This window comes from Acyrthosiphon pisum, chromosome A3 (genome assembly GCF_005508785.2).
Source record: "Acyrthosiphon pisum isolate AL4f chromosome A3, pea_aphid_22Mar2018_4r6ur, whole genome shotgun sequence".
Taxonomy (NCBI): domain Eukaryota; kingdom Metazoa; phylum Arthropoda; class Insecta; order Hemiptera; family Aphididae; genus Acyrthosiphon; species Acyrthosiphon pisum.
This window is the reverse complement of record NC_042496.1, coordinates 12,015,265-12,035,661: the sequence shown is the minus strand read 5'-3', so window position 1 is coordinate 12,035,661 and position 20,397 is coordinate 12,015,265. Positions and strand designations below refer to the sequence as shown.

The window sequence follows — 20,397 nt, the reverse complement described above, 5'->3', positions numbered from 1 at the left end:
CCTGTCCAATTGTGGCGAGAGCGCGGGCCCGGGGCGTGGGCCCGCTCGCCCTGCCCTAGGGACGGCCCTGGGTTATATGTACCTACTCGTTTAAAATGTAAAATGTAAATTCGATACTTTTTTATTCTTACAAAACCTGCACTTGGTATATTGAGTACCCCCAGCTATATTGTGTTCATCATAGACATTTTGATCCTTTCTCAATAGTTTGAAAATAAATATCATAATACTAATAACCAACCTATGTGCACGTGTATGTTTTATAACTGTATAGCTTTATAACTTATAATAAATATTCTATAAAACAAAGAAATTGTAAAAAAATTTAATGATATATTTAAATATATTTATAATTAAATCATTGGTAAACTACAAAATAATTTTTAAACAATTTTTCGAAATTTCCATGTACATATTATTATACTACTATACTATAGGTATAATATTGCTTAATAGTTAATACTCATATAAAAAGTGTATTGCTTGTGTATATTATGTAGGATTAGAGTGGACTCTGATTGGAGTGAATTGGTTTAACAATGCTGTGTGTTTTATTTATTTAACTTTTTTAGTTTTGTCAAAACGTTTTATTAGAACAGAAAAAAAGGTTTCACTCTACAGCTTTGAGGATGGTTTATGGTAGAAAGTATAATCTAGTTTTTAGGTTGGAGGGTCAACAAAATCAATTTGTAATTAAAAAAATAAAAACTGCAGATACTAAAATTTCAATTAATATCTAAACTAGCATTTTCTTAGCATTATATAATTTTCAAAATATTTTGACTTTTTTTGACTGCTTATACTTCATAGTTTATAGATACATATAATTTACTACACTGATAAGTTTTTTTCGATTTACCTACTTTGTTAAATTGTGAGGTAGAAAAAAATTGAAAATTGTATACACAAGGTTCTTCGTAAGTTTTTTATACAACAGTCTAAAAATAACAAAAATATATAATATTATGCCTATTTTATTTAAAAGAAAAATAACGATTTTCCTTCTAATGGTTTTAGTTGACAGTTATATTGTAATTAACTATTCGCCATTATGTAAATAATAGTTTTCTATGCACAATGACATTTTCAAAATATTCTGACTAACTTGAAACTAACTTATACAACAAACCGAATCACACAGTTCTACAGTACTTGGTGTCGCGGTTACTAATACAGTAATACTTAAGCTTTAAATAAAATTGTAATAAGTTATAAATGAAAATTGGAATGACAATGACCTGAATGCGAAGTTGATTCACATAATATATTTAATATTACTTTAAAACACGTTTGGCCGTGTTTAACAATAATACTAATTTCCATGCAATTAGTAAATAGTAGAACATTAATTTGTAAAATCAATTTTTAGAAAAATAAAGTACTTATACTCTTGGAATTGAATTAAAATATGTATGTATAACGTGGTTATCATCAATTTACTTAAATTCTTAAGACTGTGTTCATTTTTAGTTATATAAAAAACTACCGAGTAATATGGTAAATGGTAATATAATTACTAACAATTAAATTACCTAATTATATTAAAGGATACATTAAATTAAAAGTGATTTAAAAAGAATTCAACATAGGCACTACAGTGTTTTAACTAAAACCTCATTTATTCAAATAATAATTTAAAAAAAAAAAAATTTCTCAATCTTTATAAACAAAAATTACACTTATTAAGATTTTTTATTCAAACGAAACATAGAATGAAAAGAAAAAGTTTAAAATAAGTAACAATAATCAATCAGTAATATTTAAAATATTTTAACAGATTATTTAGGTTAAATAAATATAGGTATAAAGGGTAAATATAGGGCCATCAGCTGAATTGATTTATTATTCTTCTAAAAAGTGTAGGTACCTATTCAATATTTGAATAATAGTATATACAATTGGATACTTTGAATAATTACTTTTCCAAGTATTTTCTTGGGCAAATGTCCGATCTTTTAAACTAAGTATCAATTTGTATTTAATCATTGGGAGAACATTGAATACAAAATTAAAATAGTTTGAAATCGGTTTATTAGGTAACAATAATATTTAACAAGGTGATTTTTTTTATATAATCATAAAATATATATTTTTATATTAAATTTAGATTATATGTTAGGTTATCAATAATTCCATCAAGCACTAGAACTGTATACACGCATACTGATTTTACACCATTATTGTAAGAATTTTTTCTGAAAAAATAACACAATAACTATTAAAAATTAATACTTTATTTTAATGAATAATCATAACTCACAATTCACATCTTTACAAATAGGCAATAAAATAGGTAATATATTTTCATTTCATCGTTGATTTAATAACTAGAATGCACTCAATTTAATTGTATGGTTTGATGTCTACAATTTAATATAATAATGATAAATAGTTTTTTTTTAATTAATTATTTAGTCCTTCATATTGAATTAGACGCTGGTTATAACGTTAAACCTAAGTTAAATGATATGATAACACATAATTAATAGCATAATATTAATTTATAAAAATAACAGTTAAATTATAAAGTTGTTCAAAGATCATAAGAGCTTGCCTCTTCAGTATGACGTTTCAACACAAAAGTGTGGACGGTTCCTCCAAGTATGCCACCGACAATAGGACCGACCCAGTATACCTAAAACGTTCATCAAATCTCATTATAATAATTTTTACTATTGTAGTTATTAATAATGTAACTATTTACCCAATGGTTTGACCATGAACCTAGAGCCACGGCTGGACCCAAAGATCTTGCTGGATTCATGCTAGCTCCTGTGTATTTAATCTGCAATAAGATAAATATATCGAGTATTAATATATAATTTATAATATTATTATACAGGTGGCAGAATAGATCATAGTTTCAAAATATGTAAAAATTCATTAGTTATATATTTATAAATAACAATAATTTTATTATCGACTGCTGTATGTTTCTTAAAAGAATTTTTTTCATACATTTTATAATTTTAAATTATTTTCAAATAAATATTTATAGATTTATTTAATTTCTAATCAGTACAAATATATTAATCCAGATAATAAATAAATAAATACATTTGTTATGTCCTCTGTAATGTTATAGGTACCTGCAGTAGAATAATACGTTTCAAAATATTTATTCGATTCTCGAATTAACAAAAATTATATCTTTGCCAATACCTGCACTATAATATTCTAATACAATGGAATATTTGAATGGATGCAAACGTGCGTGTTCGATTACTCAATGATGACAAGTTTTGACAAATTATACTGGTACACTTTCATGGTAACTATTTTTCTCTGATTATTTAATCAGTATGTATTCATTCACAACTTTATATATCATTATTCATTATATTATTTAATGATACAGTGACGTTTTTATTTTATAATATAATATATTATACCTAATAGCAATAAATTATTTATCAACAATAGTGTTGTTGGTAACCGCGGGGCCACAACATTTTAATAAAAAAAAGTACCTCACAACATTTCTTGCCAATTGAAATTAATAAGTTTTAACTGAGACAATAATATTATGAAGTATTAAAAATTAAAATTTATAATCGAAAATTGATACTTCTGTTCTGTGTCTATATTAGTAAAATTACGCAAAGTTCCCTTCGCCAAATCGTAATGAATTTGACATGGTCAAGTTACTTTTTCAAAGGATACAGATGATGGGATATAACGTTGGCAAAGAGTTTATTTTCACTTTCATACTATTGCCAAAATGTATCTAGAAAAAAATTATATATATATATGTAGGTATTGCACATAAAGCCTACAAATATAAAAATAATATGTTGAATATTAGAGAAGTGGTTGACCGAGAGTGTAGGCCTAACTTAGTTGCTTGATGGCAACATTTTAAGAGGCACTAAAAAAATTCCTGAAAATCGTGAGTTAAATTAAACTTTTTTTATTCCTTTCCCATTAAGTTAGGACTCCCAATAAATAAAATTATCCAAGGGCCCCCAGTGATTGCTGGGTAGCAGAGTGGGCCAGATATCGACACTGGGTATTCCGTATATTATTATTAATATTACTACATATATTATTCCTATTATAGGAAACATTATTTTCTTTATTGGTACCTACCAGTTACCAACTTACTAATATTACCGCACTAAAATACCGCTAAATTACGTCAATTAACTTAATTTTGAAATCAAGATATTTTAATATTAATTCATACTTGTATGAAAAAGTTAAAAACTATATAATAAAATTAATTTAATTCTGGGATGGGATCATACTATCTCACATGGTTTTTGTGAACCCTATTTTAAGGATACCTATATTTAGTATAAATACCTTCTACACTCATATTATTATTTCATTGTATTCAGAATCTAAAAATATGATTTAAGTTAAAAAAAAGTTACAAGCTCAAAAACTTTTTTTCAATTTCCTATACTCTTTAATATATAATAATAAAATTGTTTCCTATATTAGTTAATTAACTGAAACCATTAATTGTATTCGTAATTTGGTGAAAATAAATCTTAATGGACGAGTTATAGTATTAAACTCGTGGAATATTATGAAATAAAGATATTTAAAGGTATTGGTATATAGTCCCGCTAGGTATAATTTTTTAAATTCATTATTACTTTTATTTTCGTGACATATTATGTCGTATAACCTTGAAAATCAATGGGTGTGCAATAATATAGTTCAATACCTATAGGTACCCATGTTATCAACAATCATATTTTTAAGCGTATAACCAGAAAATAAATGTAACACAAACTTTCAATTTTATTAATCATGGTTTATAAAACATTATTTTAAAAGGTCCGTTTACCTTTAGGGATGCGTGTGGCTGTATACAAATATGTAATGTATATAACATTATATTATAATATTATATAGATGTATAGTTAACGTAGATAGGTACAATGTACCTGGTACATGCAACAATGACTGCAGGGTTCGTGAATACGTATTGTGGAAATTATTTTAATTTTAATGAAATTTCAAATATTTCCCAGTGCACATTAGTCACAAAAAATCATTACTACCTACCTACGTGTCATTTAATTTTATTTCATAATTTTTTTTTTTTTTTTTTATAGTTTTTTTTTTTATGTCTGGCTCGATGGATGATATACCTATAATAATAATAATACTGAAAGCGATAAATTAAGAACGTGAGTTCCATAATAATTTAATTTTAATTATTTTTTGGTAAAACGATAATAACTCGACGACGAACATATTATGAAATATAATTAATATAAGTAGAGTATTCGTGTGATTTCTTCACTTGTCGGCTCGGCAACAACAACAAAAACAACAACAACAACAACAATAACAATAATAATAATAATAATATTGGAAACTATCGTCTGAGTAGTATATCATATATAACCATATTATTAAAACATCGGATCAAGTGAAAATCCAATCAGTGTCTTGCATACGCGATTTAACGTTATATCCGACGACGACGACGACGACGACGACGACGACGACGAGAGCTCGACACAGAACAATCCTCCGCCCCCGCGCTCATTCGCATCACGACGACCACTACCATCATCCCATCTCGCCCTCTGAACACCCGTCAGCGTCATCGATCGATCAACCACCAGACAGAGGGGACGACGGGGTTTTATCACATTATATAATATACGCGTTAACGTCCGACCGGAGTATATGATAATGGCACAGGGTTATACCTGCTGTACCAGGCCGCGACCATCACCGCACTGCAGTGAGTTTGCGCATACAAAATCGAAAATATTAACGGTCACTGGGCAGCAGGATAAATATATGAAATACGAAAACGCGTATATAAATTATTATCGATATGTTGGTATACCTATTTGTTAGGTGCTTTGAAAAAATTCGTCCGATCGCATCCGTAAGTTAACTCGAGTTACAACTAAAAATAAAATGTGATCGATATTGCACAAATATAAGATACGAATTAAAAGACAGGTAGTTGCCTAACTCAGGTAAAATCTACGGTAAAATATGTAGTATGTTTAAATCACTATAATAAGATAAAAAATATAGTAAATTATATTTTCATTGCAAGAAAAAAAACTTTTCCAAAAGTTGTATCAAAATGGTTATTGCAGGTTTTATGTAGATAGAATTATACACCGAGCAAAATAAAATAAACATTTTACCGGTGCTACGAATAAATGTCCGTGCTGAGAAAATAAATTTAGAACGGAGAAAGACGAGTGGCTGTCATAAGAGTATCTCGTCTGACTTTATTTTCTTATTTATTTAATCGTGTCGCGTTTGCCATTAATATTTAATATAACTACTTAATGTACCCATTGAGTATTATTATTAATATACCTATACAATAGTATAGATAATAATATATACGCAAGTCGTAAACGCTACATATTATAATATATTACATCGGTATTGACATATTATAATAATTATAGGTGAGTGATAATAATTTGTAGAAAACTTTTTATTTTACCGAGCCATTTGTATTCATAATACTGCTCTTGAGTTGCTATGGTGTATCTTATAGTCTATACAGACTGTACCTAACTCAATTACGTATCTCAGACCTTGATGATCACAATGTTGTTTGTTTTCATACACGGTAAATGAGTAATTTGACTCTACTCGAACGGGGGGGTGGAGGACCCGTCCAACCCACGTGCTCACCATCACGAAATTAATACGCAATAACACTGCAGTATTATGATACAGTTTTCGATGACGCCGCCGCACAATTTTTCTGCACGAACGTCACTGCTCACGCCATCCGTCGACCATATCGTGACAACAGTATTATTTTATCATAGAGCCAAACATGTGCGGATGGTTATATTTATACCACAAGGTCCAGGGTTGTTGCATTTTTAGAACTTAAATTTATTTATTTTGGACAAATTATTTTTAAAATAATACAACATATTAGGTAGGTATTATAGTACCCATATAATATTATGGTTTATCAATATAATACAATTATTGTACTGTAGCACGCATGTAGGTTATGTTCATCCAAATATTAACTCTGCCGATAAAATTTTAGCAATAACTGAAAAATCATAAAATGTGCGATACAAATACCGAAATTGATATTTAAAATTGTGTGATTTTGGAATCCTTATAATATGTGTAATAAAAATGTTTTTATAGCCATCAATAAAACAAATTTCTCATGAAAAAGTGTCAAAATATTGGTCGTAAACAAACTGTGGGTCCAATTTTATTAAAATTTGTTATAATTATTATATTAATATAAAATGTCTATAAATTACTCAAAATGAGTTGAAAATTATAACATGTATATATAAAATGCTTATGGGTTTTGAATTACAACAAAATAAGAAAATCTATGAAGCCAAAAACTAGTTATGAAAATTAATTCTAGTTTTTCCCTAATTTATTTTTTGTGTTTTTCCCAATTATTAAAAAAAGTACTTGAGTAGTTTTTACTTTGGGCCGCCGAAAGTACCAACTAGATTCATTTTTCTATTATAAATTATATTACAGTTGACATTTTGAAGCATTTTTTTCTACCTCCTATAAAGTCTTTGGACACAAAAAGAAACATTGTAAATCCATATATTCGTTCATTTAAAAGAAAAAAAAGAATATTAAATTTTGTATAATAAATTATCTATTGTTTATAGTGAACCTATTTATAGAGATTTTAACGTATCGAGTTTTAAATTAGTATTTATCACTTTAATCAAAACTACTCATCTATCTATACAGTAATAAGTAATAACAATAGTATTGATTAACAATTTATCAATTATTAATAAATATTTACATATTAACAATCATCGCGGAGGGGTTATTAAATGTCATACCAGTATATCACTGCCATGTCAAATGACCACTATTCCTCACAAATTATAAATACATATTTTATGCATTATACGTTTGAAAAGCATGAATGTCCCCGAAAAATGACCAAAGCCTGGGTGCTACTCTCCACGCAACCATGATCGCGGTGAATGGGATATTATATTTAACCGAATTCGGATAATCTAAATATCGTAATAATTCAAATCGGTCAACGGTCGTACAGACTCGGCAGTCACGAAATGTCCGCATAATAAGCAGGGTTACAGGGAGCCCCGCAGACCGCCCTGACAATCCCTCGCCCGTGCAGTCCTCGACGACACAGGACGCGAAGGACACGAGGACGATGTGCTTATTATCATAAATTTATTCATCTGCGCAGAAATAATAATATTGTTATTGGTTGTAATCTCACGTCTAGCGTGGTGTAATCGGCGATGGAGGAGATGTTTCCTCCAAGACAAATAATAGCAATAACACGCAGTTTTCTTGGCACGACACGCACGGCACGCGATGTGAGTAATCCTGGGGCGGCGCGAGGTGGCTAGGTTCTTCGGGTATTGGCTCGATCGCACGACACGGTAATTATTGTTTTTGGTATCCGGTTTCCCCCGCACAGTTTAGCGCACAAAATTAAATGCTGTACCGGTTACCATATAGTAATATTGTACACATTATTATTGTTGTTGTGCGTCCAAATGATTATATAATCATACAATATCGTTATAATACACTATTATAGCGGAATAAATGACGAAATGGGATGGCCTCTGCCGCTCTGGGGTACCTACTACTACTACCAACTACCAAGTCCTAAGCTTAAATGATTAATAATTGTGTATTATCTACGGTCTACACGTTGATTTCTTCTTTTTTAAAAGCAAAAAATATAATATTATACTTATACACCTATATGCCTGCAATCCTATTCATACTATAAATAATTTCACCTCAATTCTCTGAGAAATTCTTTCTATGCGCAATAGGGTATAAAATAACTTTTATTCATTTATCGTGTCAATGAATATTGTACTCTATTGTGTGCTTTACCTTATATAAATAAAATTATGACCGTAAATAATACGAGTTTGAGCTCATTTTATTTTAATGAATAAACTTTGAGTATATGTATATTATATTTCAATACATTTCAGGTGTACTGGTATTTTTTCCGAATGCTTACCCCAACAATGCAGCTATTCAGTGCATTTTTAATGATGTATTTTACACCCATCTGTTTTTTTACCATATAAATATATTATACAATTTCAAATTCAGATAAATGGTTTATGATAAATTAAGTATAACCAAATTAAAAAATATTTACTCTATAGCTATAGCCTATATAAGTAAAATTTATGAAATTGGAGGAACCTTTTATTTCATTTTCAAGCTTTTTGATCAACACTAATAAAAAATAAAATAAAAAATAGAAATTTTTACCTTTGTCCTCCCAATCCCAAAGTATTAACTAGATAAAAATGTTCTACTGTAAACCATCATCAATGATGAGAAAAAAAATATAATTCAATAATATAATAATTGTAAAACCAATAAAGGAGGTCCGCTCTTACATACATCGGGTTTTTGGACAATCGTCTAATATCACGAAAATAAAAATAAATATGATAACGGTATTTTGGAAAACCGTACATTTTTTATGTTATAATCATAGATAATAATCATATACAATATATATTATCTGTGATTATAACATTTTTAACGTATTAAAAATTATAATGTATTGATTATTTGAAGTTGTGGTTCACAAATCTGCACGATTACAACTTTATGAGCCACTTTCAAATCGATTGACACTCAAGTGTTTCGTATACATAGTTATCTTAAAAGGTGTGATCACTTAACTTACTATCTATATTAGAAACCTAATGTATGTAGGTACATTGATTTCCTTCTTTAGAAGAAAATATACACACACATTATAATATACTTATTATATATTACCGCATGAGTACCTATTTTAAATTCCTAGAAAAATGATGAATGCACACTATAATAGGTGTACTATTATAATTTTACAAGGACGTATTTTTTTTCCAACGGAATGTTTTGCTTATAACGTTAAAAAAAATTTACCCGAACAGGTAATATGTAATATGTATATGTGCTATATGAAAATTACTCTGTCGTAATTCTAAGTAGATATTTTAAACATAATAATATGTTAATAAACACTATAACTTCCTATTTCTATATATTATTTATTATACTAAACAGAGCTTCGATTTGAATAATTCATCGAAAAAGAAGATTTATCTATAAATTAAATATATGCAAAATAGTTAATACACCGAGATAAGTAATTATTATTTATTACCAGGGTTGTGCCTTGTCTGGCTTTTTATAATTCCTATTGAAATTTAAAAAAAATCCGCGGAATATAGTCACTCTGTTATAATAATATAGTAAGTGTCAAGTGTACCTCGTCATTGAACGACAATTGAACTCAATGACGAGATACACTTGAAACCTACTATAGGTACAGCAGAGTGACTTTGCTGGATTTTTTTTTATTCTTATATTGTAGTATTATAATACCTATAATAATATTTAGAAACATTAAAGAAATTTCAAACCAATCTATAAAGTTAAAAAAATTCTAAGATCGTTTAAATTTAAAGTTATTCAATTTGTTTCGTAATTCATACCATATTATTGTATTAATGAAACAGTTGACAAAAGGTGCTCCTGAGAGTGTCGTTATGGTTAGGTTACTACGTAACCAAAAATATCAAAATTTAGCGAATTTCCGTTAATTTTACATGTCTATAACGTACCCAGGTAAATTAATAATATTTCTTCCTACGTTCCGAAGGGTAAAGCCCCTTATGTAGGTATCCTTTTTAGTTTTAAATGCAAACACTGTTTACTAAGATAAAAATTAGTCATTTTCCCAGGGATTTTTTTGAAAATAATTATCAGTTTTTTCATTAATTTATACATAATTATAATATGTTATGAAGAAATCTGACTGACAGACCGTAATTTTATGTCTGTTGGTTGACTTTCAACACCACTATAATAATAATAACATATTAATACAACAACAAGTATTATTACCTACTATAATATTATTATATAGCGTATTATTCTGTATAGTTTATTATGGCTAAACGGTCGAATAATTATACTCTTCATCAAACAAATTTTCAACGGCCATGTTTGAGTTAGAAAAAACCGTGTCAAACCGCATTTGCAAAACTACACTACGATACACCACAATCGTATTAATAATATTGGCCTTATTACTGTAACAATGTTAATTTTCGCTCAATCTGTCACCCTTTCGACGTCACCTATTTACCTGCCATCATTACAATACTCTACCTATATAATGTAGGCTACGATTTGTCACAGTAGGCATGGTACGTTCCTATGTGTATGTCTAATTGGCACCACACCGTGCGTACCTTTAGGTATTACAACTAACCACACTCGGAAAATATTGCACTGCAACGGTTACGTGTGTTTTCCATTATTATTATTATTATTATCAGGTACCACCGTAGTGCGGGACCGGTATACTCGCGTGTTTACACATTCGCCGTAGAGAGGTAGTATTATTATTATAGGTAGGTACGCGTTGTTATTTTCGAGCTTTTGACAGTATAATAAGATTATAATTATATGTATCTATAAAAATTTAAATATTCTAGAGACAAACTGCCGTGCTTTGTTGTACGATGGTATTATATAATTGATAACAACATTCACGGTTTAATTTTGACGAGGATCACGGTAAAGTTTTTACGATTATGACTATATGAAATCGTATAGATACGCCGCCGTTACAGTGAAATAAAAAAAGGTCGTCTGGCTCATCTGATGTGTTTATTATAATATTATTCTGACATGTCCTTCACAGTAGCACACACACGATGAGTTGTACGTTACATAAAATCGTCATTTCCTCGGAGCCTCTCTCTGCACGGTGGCACCGCATGCGCTACGAAGCCGCCGCTTTTCATAATATATTATTATCGACCTCGTTGTCCTATTGTTTCACTTTTTTTTTTCACTCGGCAGAACAAATCGGACGAAGTTACGAGAGAGTAAACAAACAAAACAACACAGTTTAACGATAATAATGTGTATTATATTATTATTATTATTGTGCTATTATTCTATGACGTCACCACACGTAACGCGTCAGTCTCAGTACAGATCATTCCGTGACCGTTTTTCTGGGGGCATCCGACGTCAGCATTCAATGAATCGTGAGAAACCCTGACAAAGTACCTAAATAGTTGTATTGTATATATAGCTGTATAAAAAATCCTAGGCCATAGCAGGTTGTTGTAGTCCTGCCGTGGTCGCGACAGACAAGAATACCGTTTGCTAATATGGGAACTGTTTTACTCGCACAGCTTTGACTGTTTAGTCGACGAAGACTTGGCGCCAATAAGGCTATAAACTACAAATTACAATAGAGTAGGTATAATCCATACATAATCTGTATACCTATTGTGTGTAAGCGATCTTAAGCAAACACTATTATATGACCGTTGTTTAAGTCGCGGTGGCATATCATATTATTGTGTGTGTATTTGGTTTTCGGCATACAATTAATAATCTACAATCCGCGGCAAATCAGCGCGTGTACCTACGTTTATTATTTTATACCGTCGTAAAATTTGTCTTGGGTGTACCCGGCCGAGGTATTCGATTCCGAATAAGTGCGGGGATCAATTATTTATTACGTTTACGATGTTAATTATTGTACCAATTTATTATGATATTATTGCAAATCTATTTTTGAACGACCATCACTTTGACACGCGCCATTTACGGTCTCACTGATCCGTTTCGAATTAATCCAATACATAATGTATTTATTGCATTCAATAAAAAATCATCATGATGACACGACACCGATAGGCAAAAATAGCGCGAGCACGGGCGCCACGCACATATTTTATGCCAACAACACAATTGTATCAGTAATACTGCAGTGATCCTTAATTATTTAAGGATTTTAATTTAATTTATAAATAAATATTATAAATTAATTTAATTAATAGCTAATACAAGACTGCGTTTCAATTACATTATTGGTATATTATACATTTAGTGAAAACCGATGTTTAAATATTTTACTTGGCGAATATCCCAATAAAAAGATGAAACAAGTACATGACACAATAATCGCTGCCACTCACGAACATTTATTGGAAACGACTTAAATGATTATAATCAGCCGTAAGCACATTTATTAATTACTGACAGTAATTTATTGTTACCTACAAATTACTGAAACTGAAGATAGCCAAGATGGTTTTAGTCACGTAGTTTCAATAACCTTTGTTTACATGCATTCAAAGTGTGCATTTGTTTAACAATAAAATTGATTTTCCGATAAATAATTGCAGTTGTATAATAATATACTTAACGATTAATTTATGAAAAAAAAAATCGAAAAATGTACGTAAGTGTTACCTATATATTATATTGTTATAATTTTACTATTATTTTAATCATTAATTAAACAGAAAAAAATGTGAGTTAAACAAATAAGTGAATCACAAGATCCCCGTGGTTAAGAAATTGTTTTGTGAAGGCGTTTGATTAAAAAAGATCAAAAACAAAAGCAAAGTCAACTGTCGTAACAACCTATCTGACAATATAAATATCCTTGTGAATTTGAGGTTAAATGAGCGAATGTCTTTTGTTATATGCTTTGTTAAAGTCATTCCGCTATAGGCATAGTATATTCATAGTGACTTAGATTAGTATTGTTCTTCTTTTCTTTTTTTTTTGTTTAATTTGATCTGTCACCGCATAACACTAGGTACCTACACAAACTCTACTTGCGAAATATAACTAAGCTACTTGTCCTGCAGGTATCAAGGATATAAAGCTGTAGGATATTATACTTGGAAATAAGTTTTTAATTTAAAGAATGGATTTGAAACAAATGCCAGAATGCAGTCCTTCCTTATTTCTCTCTATTAATATTTCAAAACTAATAATTCATTTTAGTTTCCATCTTTCCGAGTATTTACATGACGTAGGTAATTGTATTTATATATAAAGAAAATGATAAATATAAACAGTAAATAACTGAAACTACGTAAATAAAATTAAAAATCATAAAGCCAAGGAAGAGAAAATTCTGAAAATTCTGAAATTCCGGAATCACTGGCTGAATCGATTAATCAGGCTCTCAGGACTTTGACTCTATCTCTTCCACAATCAAATTCATTGTTGATACCAACATATCTACTCAACCGTCTCAGCCTATTTAATATCTCTTGGTCGTTGAATATACACTATATAATATACGTATATTCGCATTTGTTAACAGTTATGCAATATTACAACTAGTAATGATGTAAAATGTAAACCCATCCCACAGACCACTATTGCCGAGGGTTAAATTAAAAATAAATAATTTTTAATCAAGAATAAAATATGTCAAAACTATTTGGCACACCGAAATGATTTTACGAACTACCGAGATATGTATTTGCGATCATATACTTTAGAGAAATAAAATTATAGAGTGTGTGCATTACTTACCGCTGCTAGGTGGGCGGCAGCAATGGTCAGACCTATGGAAATGGACGGCGTAACTATGTTGCTTCGGTTGGCTTCATCGCAGACCGAGTGAATAACCAACACTAGAATAAAGGTAATGAATGCTTCTACGACGAATCCTTGTCCCGGTTGAAGCAGTGTGTTTATGTCTGTCTTTCCTAAGCCTTTAGTTACTGCGTCTGGAGTAACAAACTAAATAAAATGAAAATTAAATATATTTAATCACTAAATCTGAAATCGTATAATAATTAATTAAATGTTTAAAGTTAGAGTGACTACGACATATTATTGCAGTAACGTTGAGAAAAATCCATGTAATTTTCAATAATGGATTCGCTTATTCAAGTGTTTATTTTAATTCTTCTAAATAAAAACTGTTTACATTATATTAATATAAATTTAAATTTAAAATGAATCCTTTCAAATCATGAACGAATTGTATTTTATATAATATTATATGCATGCTAAAGTCAAGAACATTGCTCATGAAATATCAGATTAAAATGTATTGCAGCAATAGCTAATAAATTCAGAATTGTTATGTGCCCAGTGGTTTTTTTTTTTATGTATAAATACAATGTAAAATTTAAATTAACAGCACAATAATTATTATAATCAAATAGTTCCGAATCATTGAAATGTCATATAATGCATTAACATTACAGACACTGATTTGTATGGAAATATGGTACATAATATTATCTTTTCCGAAAGTTATAAAAACGTTTTATTTTAAGTTTTAACAAAATAAAAATGATTTTCTCTGATTCAATGATATAAATACATATGACTCATATGGGTATTATACAATATTTATAATAATATCAGCTAATTATTTATAATTTATACCTTAATTACATTGTGGGAAAAGTTATAATATTATGTAACTTTAATTTAATGGTGACATAGATCAGTTGATAAGCAACTAGAAATAAATTTGATTTATATTATAAAATAAACACATAATAATATGTATGTGTATATTATTTTCCCCGTGTTCTCTACTTAATTAAAGCATATTTTTTAAGGTTAAAATGCAATAGTTTTTACACATTGAAAGGTTAACATTGAAGTATGCAAAATTTCTGTGGTGGAAAATTAACAATTGTTAAAAAAAAAAAAAAACAGTGGAACTAAGTTTAAAAATAATATCGTATTATACCCAGCCACTCAGGGCCGTATTTAGAATTTTGGCACCCCGCGGCACTTTTTTAGGGGTTTGACATATTTTATTTTACTTAAGCTAAGACAAACTTTTTTTGTATATTTTGTTACTAGAATTTTTTTTATAAAAGATCAAATATTAGCATAATAATTAATAATTAGTGAGAGTTTAATTATTTATATTAACTCTTGGAAAATTGGCCACACTGAAACACTTTATCGAGATGCTTGGACGTTATATTCAATCACGATATAATCACTACCAAAGCAAGACATATAGGTTGGTGTCCACTGCCCAGTATTAAACAAATACAAATTAATAATTATAAAAGTATAAATCCTTAAATATCGTATAAATTGTATATATTAATTAGGACAGGTATTTATATGGTTTGGCATCTTTTTTAATGTATAGTGAAAATAATACCTTTTTTCTTCTGCAAAAAACCATTACATGGAGGCGGTACTGCTGTCGCATTGCTTAGCCCCCATGTAACAGATTGCTTAGCCCCCATATAGCACTTTGCTTAGCCCCCATGTAGCAAGTGAAAATAATACCTAGCTGATATGAAAATGTGTTTAATGACCTAAACGATTCTGATAATTTTATTTTGCATATTTTTGCATTTTTAGAACTGTTTGAATACACAGTTGTACTAAAGTGCTTTTTTTTTTAGAACTTGACAAATCGTGAAATACAAAATACTGTTCAAGATCTTATAAATATGTGCCTTGTAGGCGTACAGCCCGTAGGTTATACAGGGAGGTAGACACATTTCGAAGATAATTTCAAAAGATGTATGAAATTGTTTCATTAAAGCATAAACACAGGGTCGTATTGATTTGTTTGAAAACAAAGCTAAGGAGCTAATGAGTACTTATAGCTTTGAAGTTTGAGGTAGATACACAAAAAACATGTTGTTTAAGCAAAATAATACTTTTTGTATGATGACGAAAATTTCAAAGTATTAGTGTTTACAATTTGTTTAGGGCTTATTTTGGACATTTTGGTACTTTGGCCAAACTGCGTGTTGTATGCACGATAAAAAAAAATGTAGGTTAATAGGACTTGTCTCGGTCCTAATGACTAATAATAATAATATAATAGTACCATTCATACATGTAAACACGTGTAAACACTTTCACACCACTTACAATAACAATGATAAATAAACTTAATTTTTAAATTTCCAACTACGAATTGACAATGCAATATACTATCCAAAATATGTACATTACAAAAATGATATATTATATTAAAACAAAACACTCATACAAAATAGTACCACCCCTTATGTTCAACCTGGTATCAGGCAATTGCCCGCCCCTTAAACACTGTCCAATCACTCACTCAATCATAACAATAACACTGAAAATTATTTCACGAAATGTCTAATTAATAAACAACATTTAATACATAATATATGTCTGACATACCGTGTATGTTTTATGTATGTGTATTTTGTTGGTATATATAAAAATATTAATAAGTATCTATGCATTGTGGCTTATATGCGTATTATATAATATAAAACTAATATTATCAAAACAGAAGAGTTCACTCACTTCTAGAAGGTAGATACCAGCTATAGCCCCCAAACACTGTGCAGCTATGTACAGAGCAGATTTCAAAAAGGAGCATTGGCCGCTCACCAAAAAGCTAACCGTGACTGCTGGGTTGATATGACATCCACTGGTCTGACCGAATATCTAAAATAGAATTTTCAGTAAAATACAACTTCTCATGAATAAAACAAAATGAATATATTTATATAATAGATTGGTGGTAAACGCATGTTTTTAATAAACGTAAATAAAATATAATACAATTGTTAACTAAATCAGTATGGATAATTTCCAATTAACTTATTTTTGCATACACTATTAATCGTTTTCTACGCTTGCAAAAAACAACATAATATTATGTTCATACCTTCGTAGATATGAATTACAATATTACAAATTATATTGGCAAGTATAATTGGAACAATGAAGACGTATGAATGCGTGGTTTGTAATTTTCAACAGATAAACATAATATTATGTTATTGGTACTCGTATTATATTATGCGTATTATATTCCTCAATTTTTTCCTTTAAATTTTCTTTACACAATAATACAATAAAACTATAAAAGTGTATTAGGTACCTATATAGGTATTAAGATATAGGTATGACAAAATATAGTATAATATCATAATAAGAAGAAAAAATATTAAATTTTTTTATTCGATTTGTTTTGTTCTTGTGTCCTTCAAATATTATGTTTCACTTTATAAGAAGTGCCTACATTTGAATATGTTTATCCTTAATATCCGTAACCATAGATATAGTTGGTATATACAATTTTGTGGTAATAATTAATGTACCTTATAATATTAGATCGAACGTTTATAAATCAATCATCTAGCATTACAAATACATTTAATGTAAGTATTTTTTTTATGTTTATACTAGTTAACTTATAGAGAATTCAATACACATAAAATAAATAAATTGATTTAATTGCACCTAAGTGTAAAAATATAATTTCTGAATATATTTTTTAGTCAAGGTGCTTTATATATACAACCAGTAGGTTGATTTTACAACAGTTAATTTGTCCACACTAAAGACTACTGTATTATTAGGGATGAGTTAAGGTGCAATAATTTTCCGTTTCCTTCTGCACTCGGGCCTGTACTATATAGGTACCTATAAACTGGCGATGACGCTTGTTAGCACTGCTTCGTCCCACTCGGAAACACAATTACCGTTATTTTTTCACTATAAAGTATAGAATAGGACAAATATTTATAGAAAAATAAGAAAAATAATGTAATATATGAATTAATTGTAGGCTAGATACCTCTAATAAATACAATAATTTCAACTGTAAATCAATACATAATATTACAGTGTTTTAAATTATTATATGATTATTAAACGTACAGAGACTATAGAAACTATGAAAACCTAATGGTCTAAATAATCTGGTTTTTCAACTTATGATCTTGAATTAGTATTTACCAGAGCAAAGACAATCAGTTTGTCATCAACAAAAACGTAGAGTTGTATTCGATTATATATTTCGATAGGTATGTTAAAATGTATTAAGAAAAAATTTTTTGGTCCCCCAAAGTTTTACACTTGTATTTGCACGTGTGTAAATATTTCGGTATAGGCTATAACCTATACGCTCATTGTTTGCACGATCTAATTTGTATATGTAACATTGAACTGTAATAATTGAACTACGTACGATGTATATTATTACTGTTTTCGTGATCGATCTTAAATTTAATTATCATATTAACTATCGTATTTACCTGTACTAGTGTTGCTATTGTGAAACCAAAAGTCAGAGAGATTGCTAGGATATCTGATGAATTAGTTGAACCGTTAAGCCACATAATGCTGCCACAACCAAGAAACAATAGAATAGCCGTGCCCAAAAATTCGGCAAACAGCATTCTCCATATTTTGTTATTGTCTGATACGTCGTCCATTGCTATCATACCATGTACAACTAAAACAAAATTAAACATACAGATTTTTAGAAAATAAATAGGTAGGCTATATTATAATTATAATTAATATTATTTTTCATTTTTATAACGTTACCGTTGATTTATATAATATAATAAATATAATTACAGTAGTTACCCAAAAGAAAAATAATATGACAGCTAAAAAAATAATTGTAAGTATATGGCTAAAAACTAGCTCCTTGAAGAAAAATGTGTTTAAAATAAAGTGTGATATATTGAATAACAAGTTAGTAGTTACCTCTCGTAGTGAAAAAAGCAAATTAAATATCAAATATCAATTCAATAATTAAAACAGAAAATGTAATTAGTCAGTGATACCAACATGATAAATACAAAAAAAAAACAAATAGGTAATTTGTATTAATTTTCATTTAAGTACACAAATCATAATATACTGATTCAATAACTAACTATTCGATCTGACTTAACGTCCTAACCTATTGAGTTTTTGTTCGAATCAGTTCACAAAACTTATGCATATATAAATATATTATGGTATTAGTAACTATAGCCAAACATTAGAAACAAATTATGTCACGATGCAATTTTTAAAAAAATGGCATAAAAAAAAATTCATAATTATTTTACTTGTGATATTATCCACGTGTACATTGAGTAAAATATGTTTAATTTAAAGATAAATAAAATATACCATGTACAAACCTTGTATTAAATAAGAATTTAATATGTCTTAACGATTTTCGTAATGAGATAAACAATTAGCTTTATTATCTTAGCTTTTTATTATAATTATAATACATAAAAACACAGGTGTTTAACGTGCAATAATTTATTCAATTTAAGATTTTTAAACTAAATTATGTAATTTTTATAATGATTAGTTGTACCACGGCAAGTTACAGTCAAATCTGTCAATTAAGATACAATTTTCAATAATTGTCAATAGGAAAACTATATTAACCACATCACAATAATAACTAACGATGGACATTAAAACGTCAAATTATTTATAGTTCCAATTATGGTATAATCTAATTTGTATAAATTTATTTTTATAGCTTTTAAGTGCTTCGTGTATAATTTAACATTACCACTTAATTTTAATAAAAGATAACAAACAATACTAAGGAGCTTAATCCTTTGTAATACATTGATTACCTCTAATTAAATTAAGAATTCTAAATGATAACTTCAATACGACAATAAAAGAATGTCAATCAATCTGAAAATTGTTGAAGTGAGTGAAAAATTATCTAACAAGTAAAAACAATTAAAACCAAACAAATATATTTTCTCAACCTCAAAACAATAATAGCCTAATTCACTCAACAACGAGCAAACTAATACAATTTGTTTCAACTGCAATACAATTACAATTACTATCATACTCCAC

At 28.8% G+C, this 20,397-nt stretch overlaps 1 protein-coding gene across 2 annotated transcripts; it reads right to left on the bottom strand.

Moving 5' to 3' along the window:
- Window positions 1-2,216: 2,216 nt before the first annotated feature.
- Window positions 2,217-19,037, bottom strand: Aqp1 (aquaporin; the record flags this gene model as incomplete). 2 transcript variants are annotated; one of them, NM_001145904.1, is given in 5 exon segments in its annotated part: window positions 2,217-2,635; window positions 2,705-2,785; window positions 14,332-14,541; window positions 17,080-17,223; window positions 18,822-19,037. In NM_001145904.1, coding segments are annotated over 5 exon segments (753 nt in total), but the record flags the coding sequence as incomplete, so codon positions are not given.
- Between the last annotated feature and the right edge of the window lie 1,360 nt (window positions 19,038-20,397).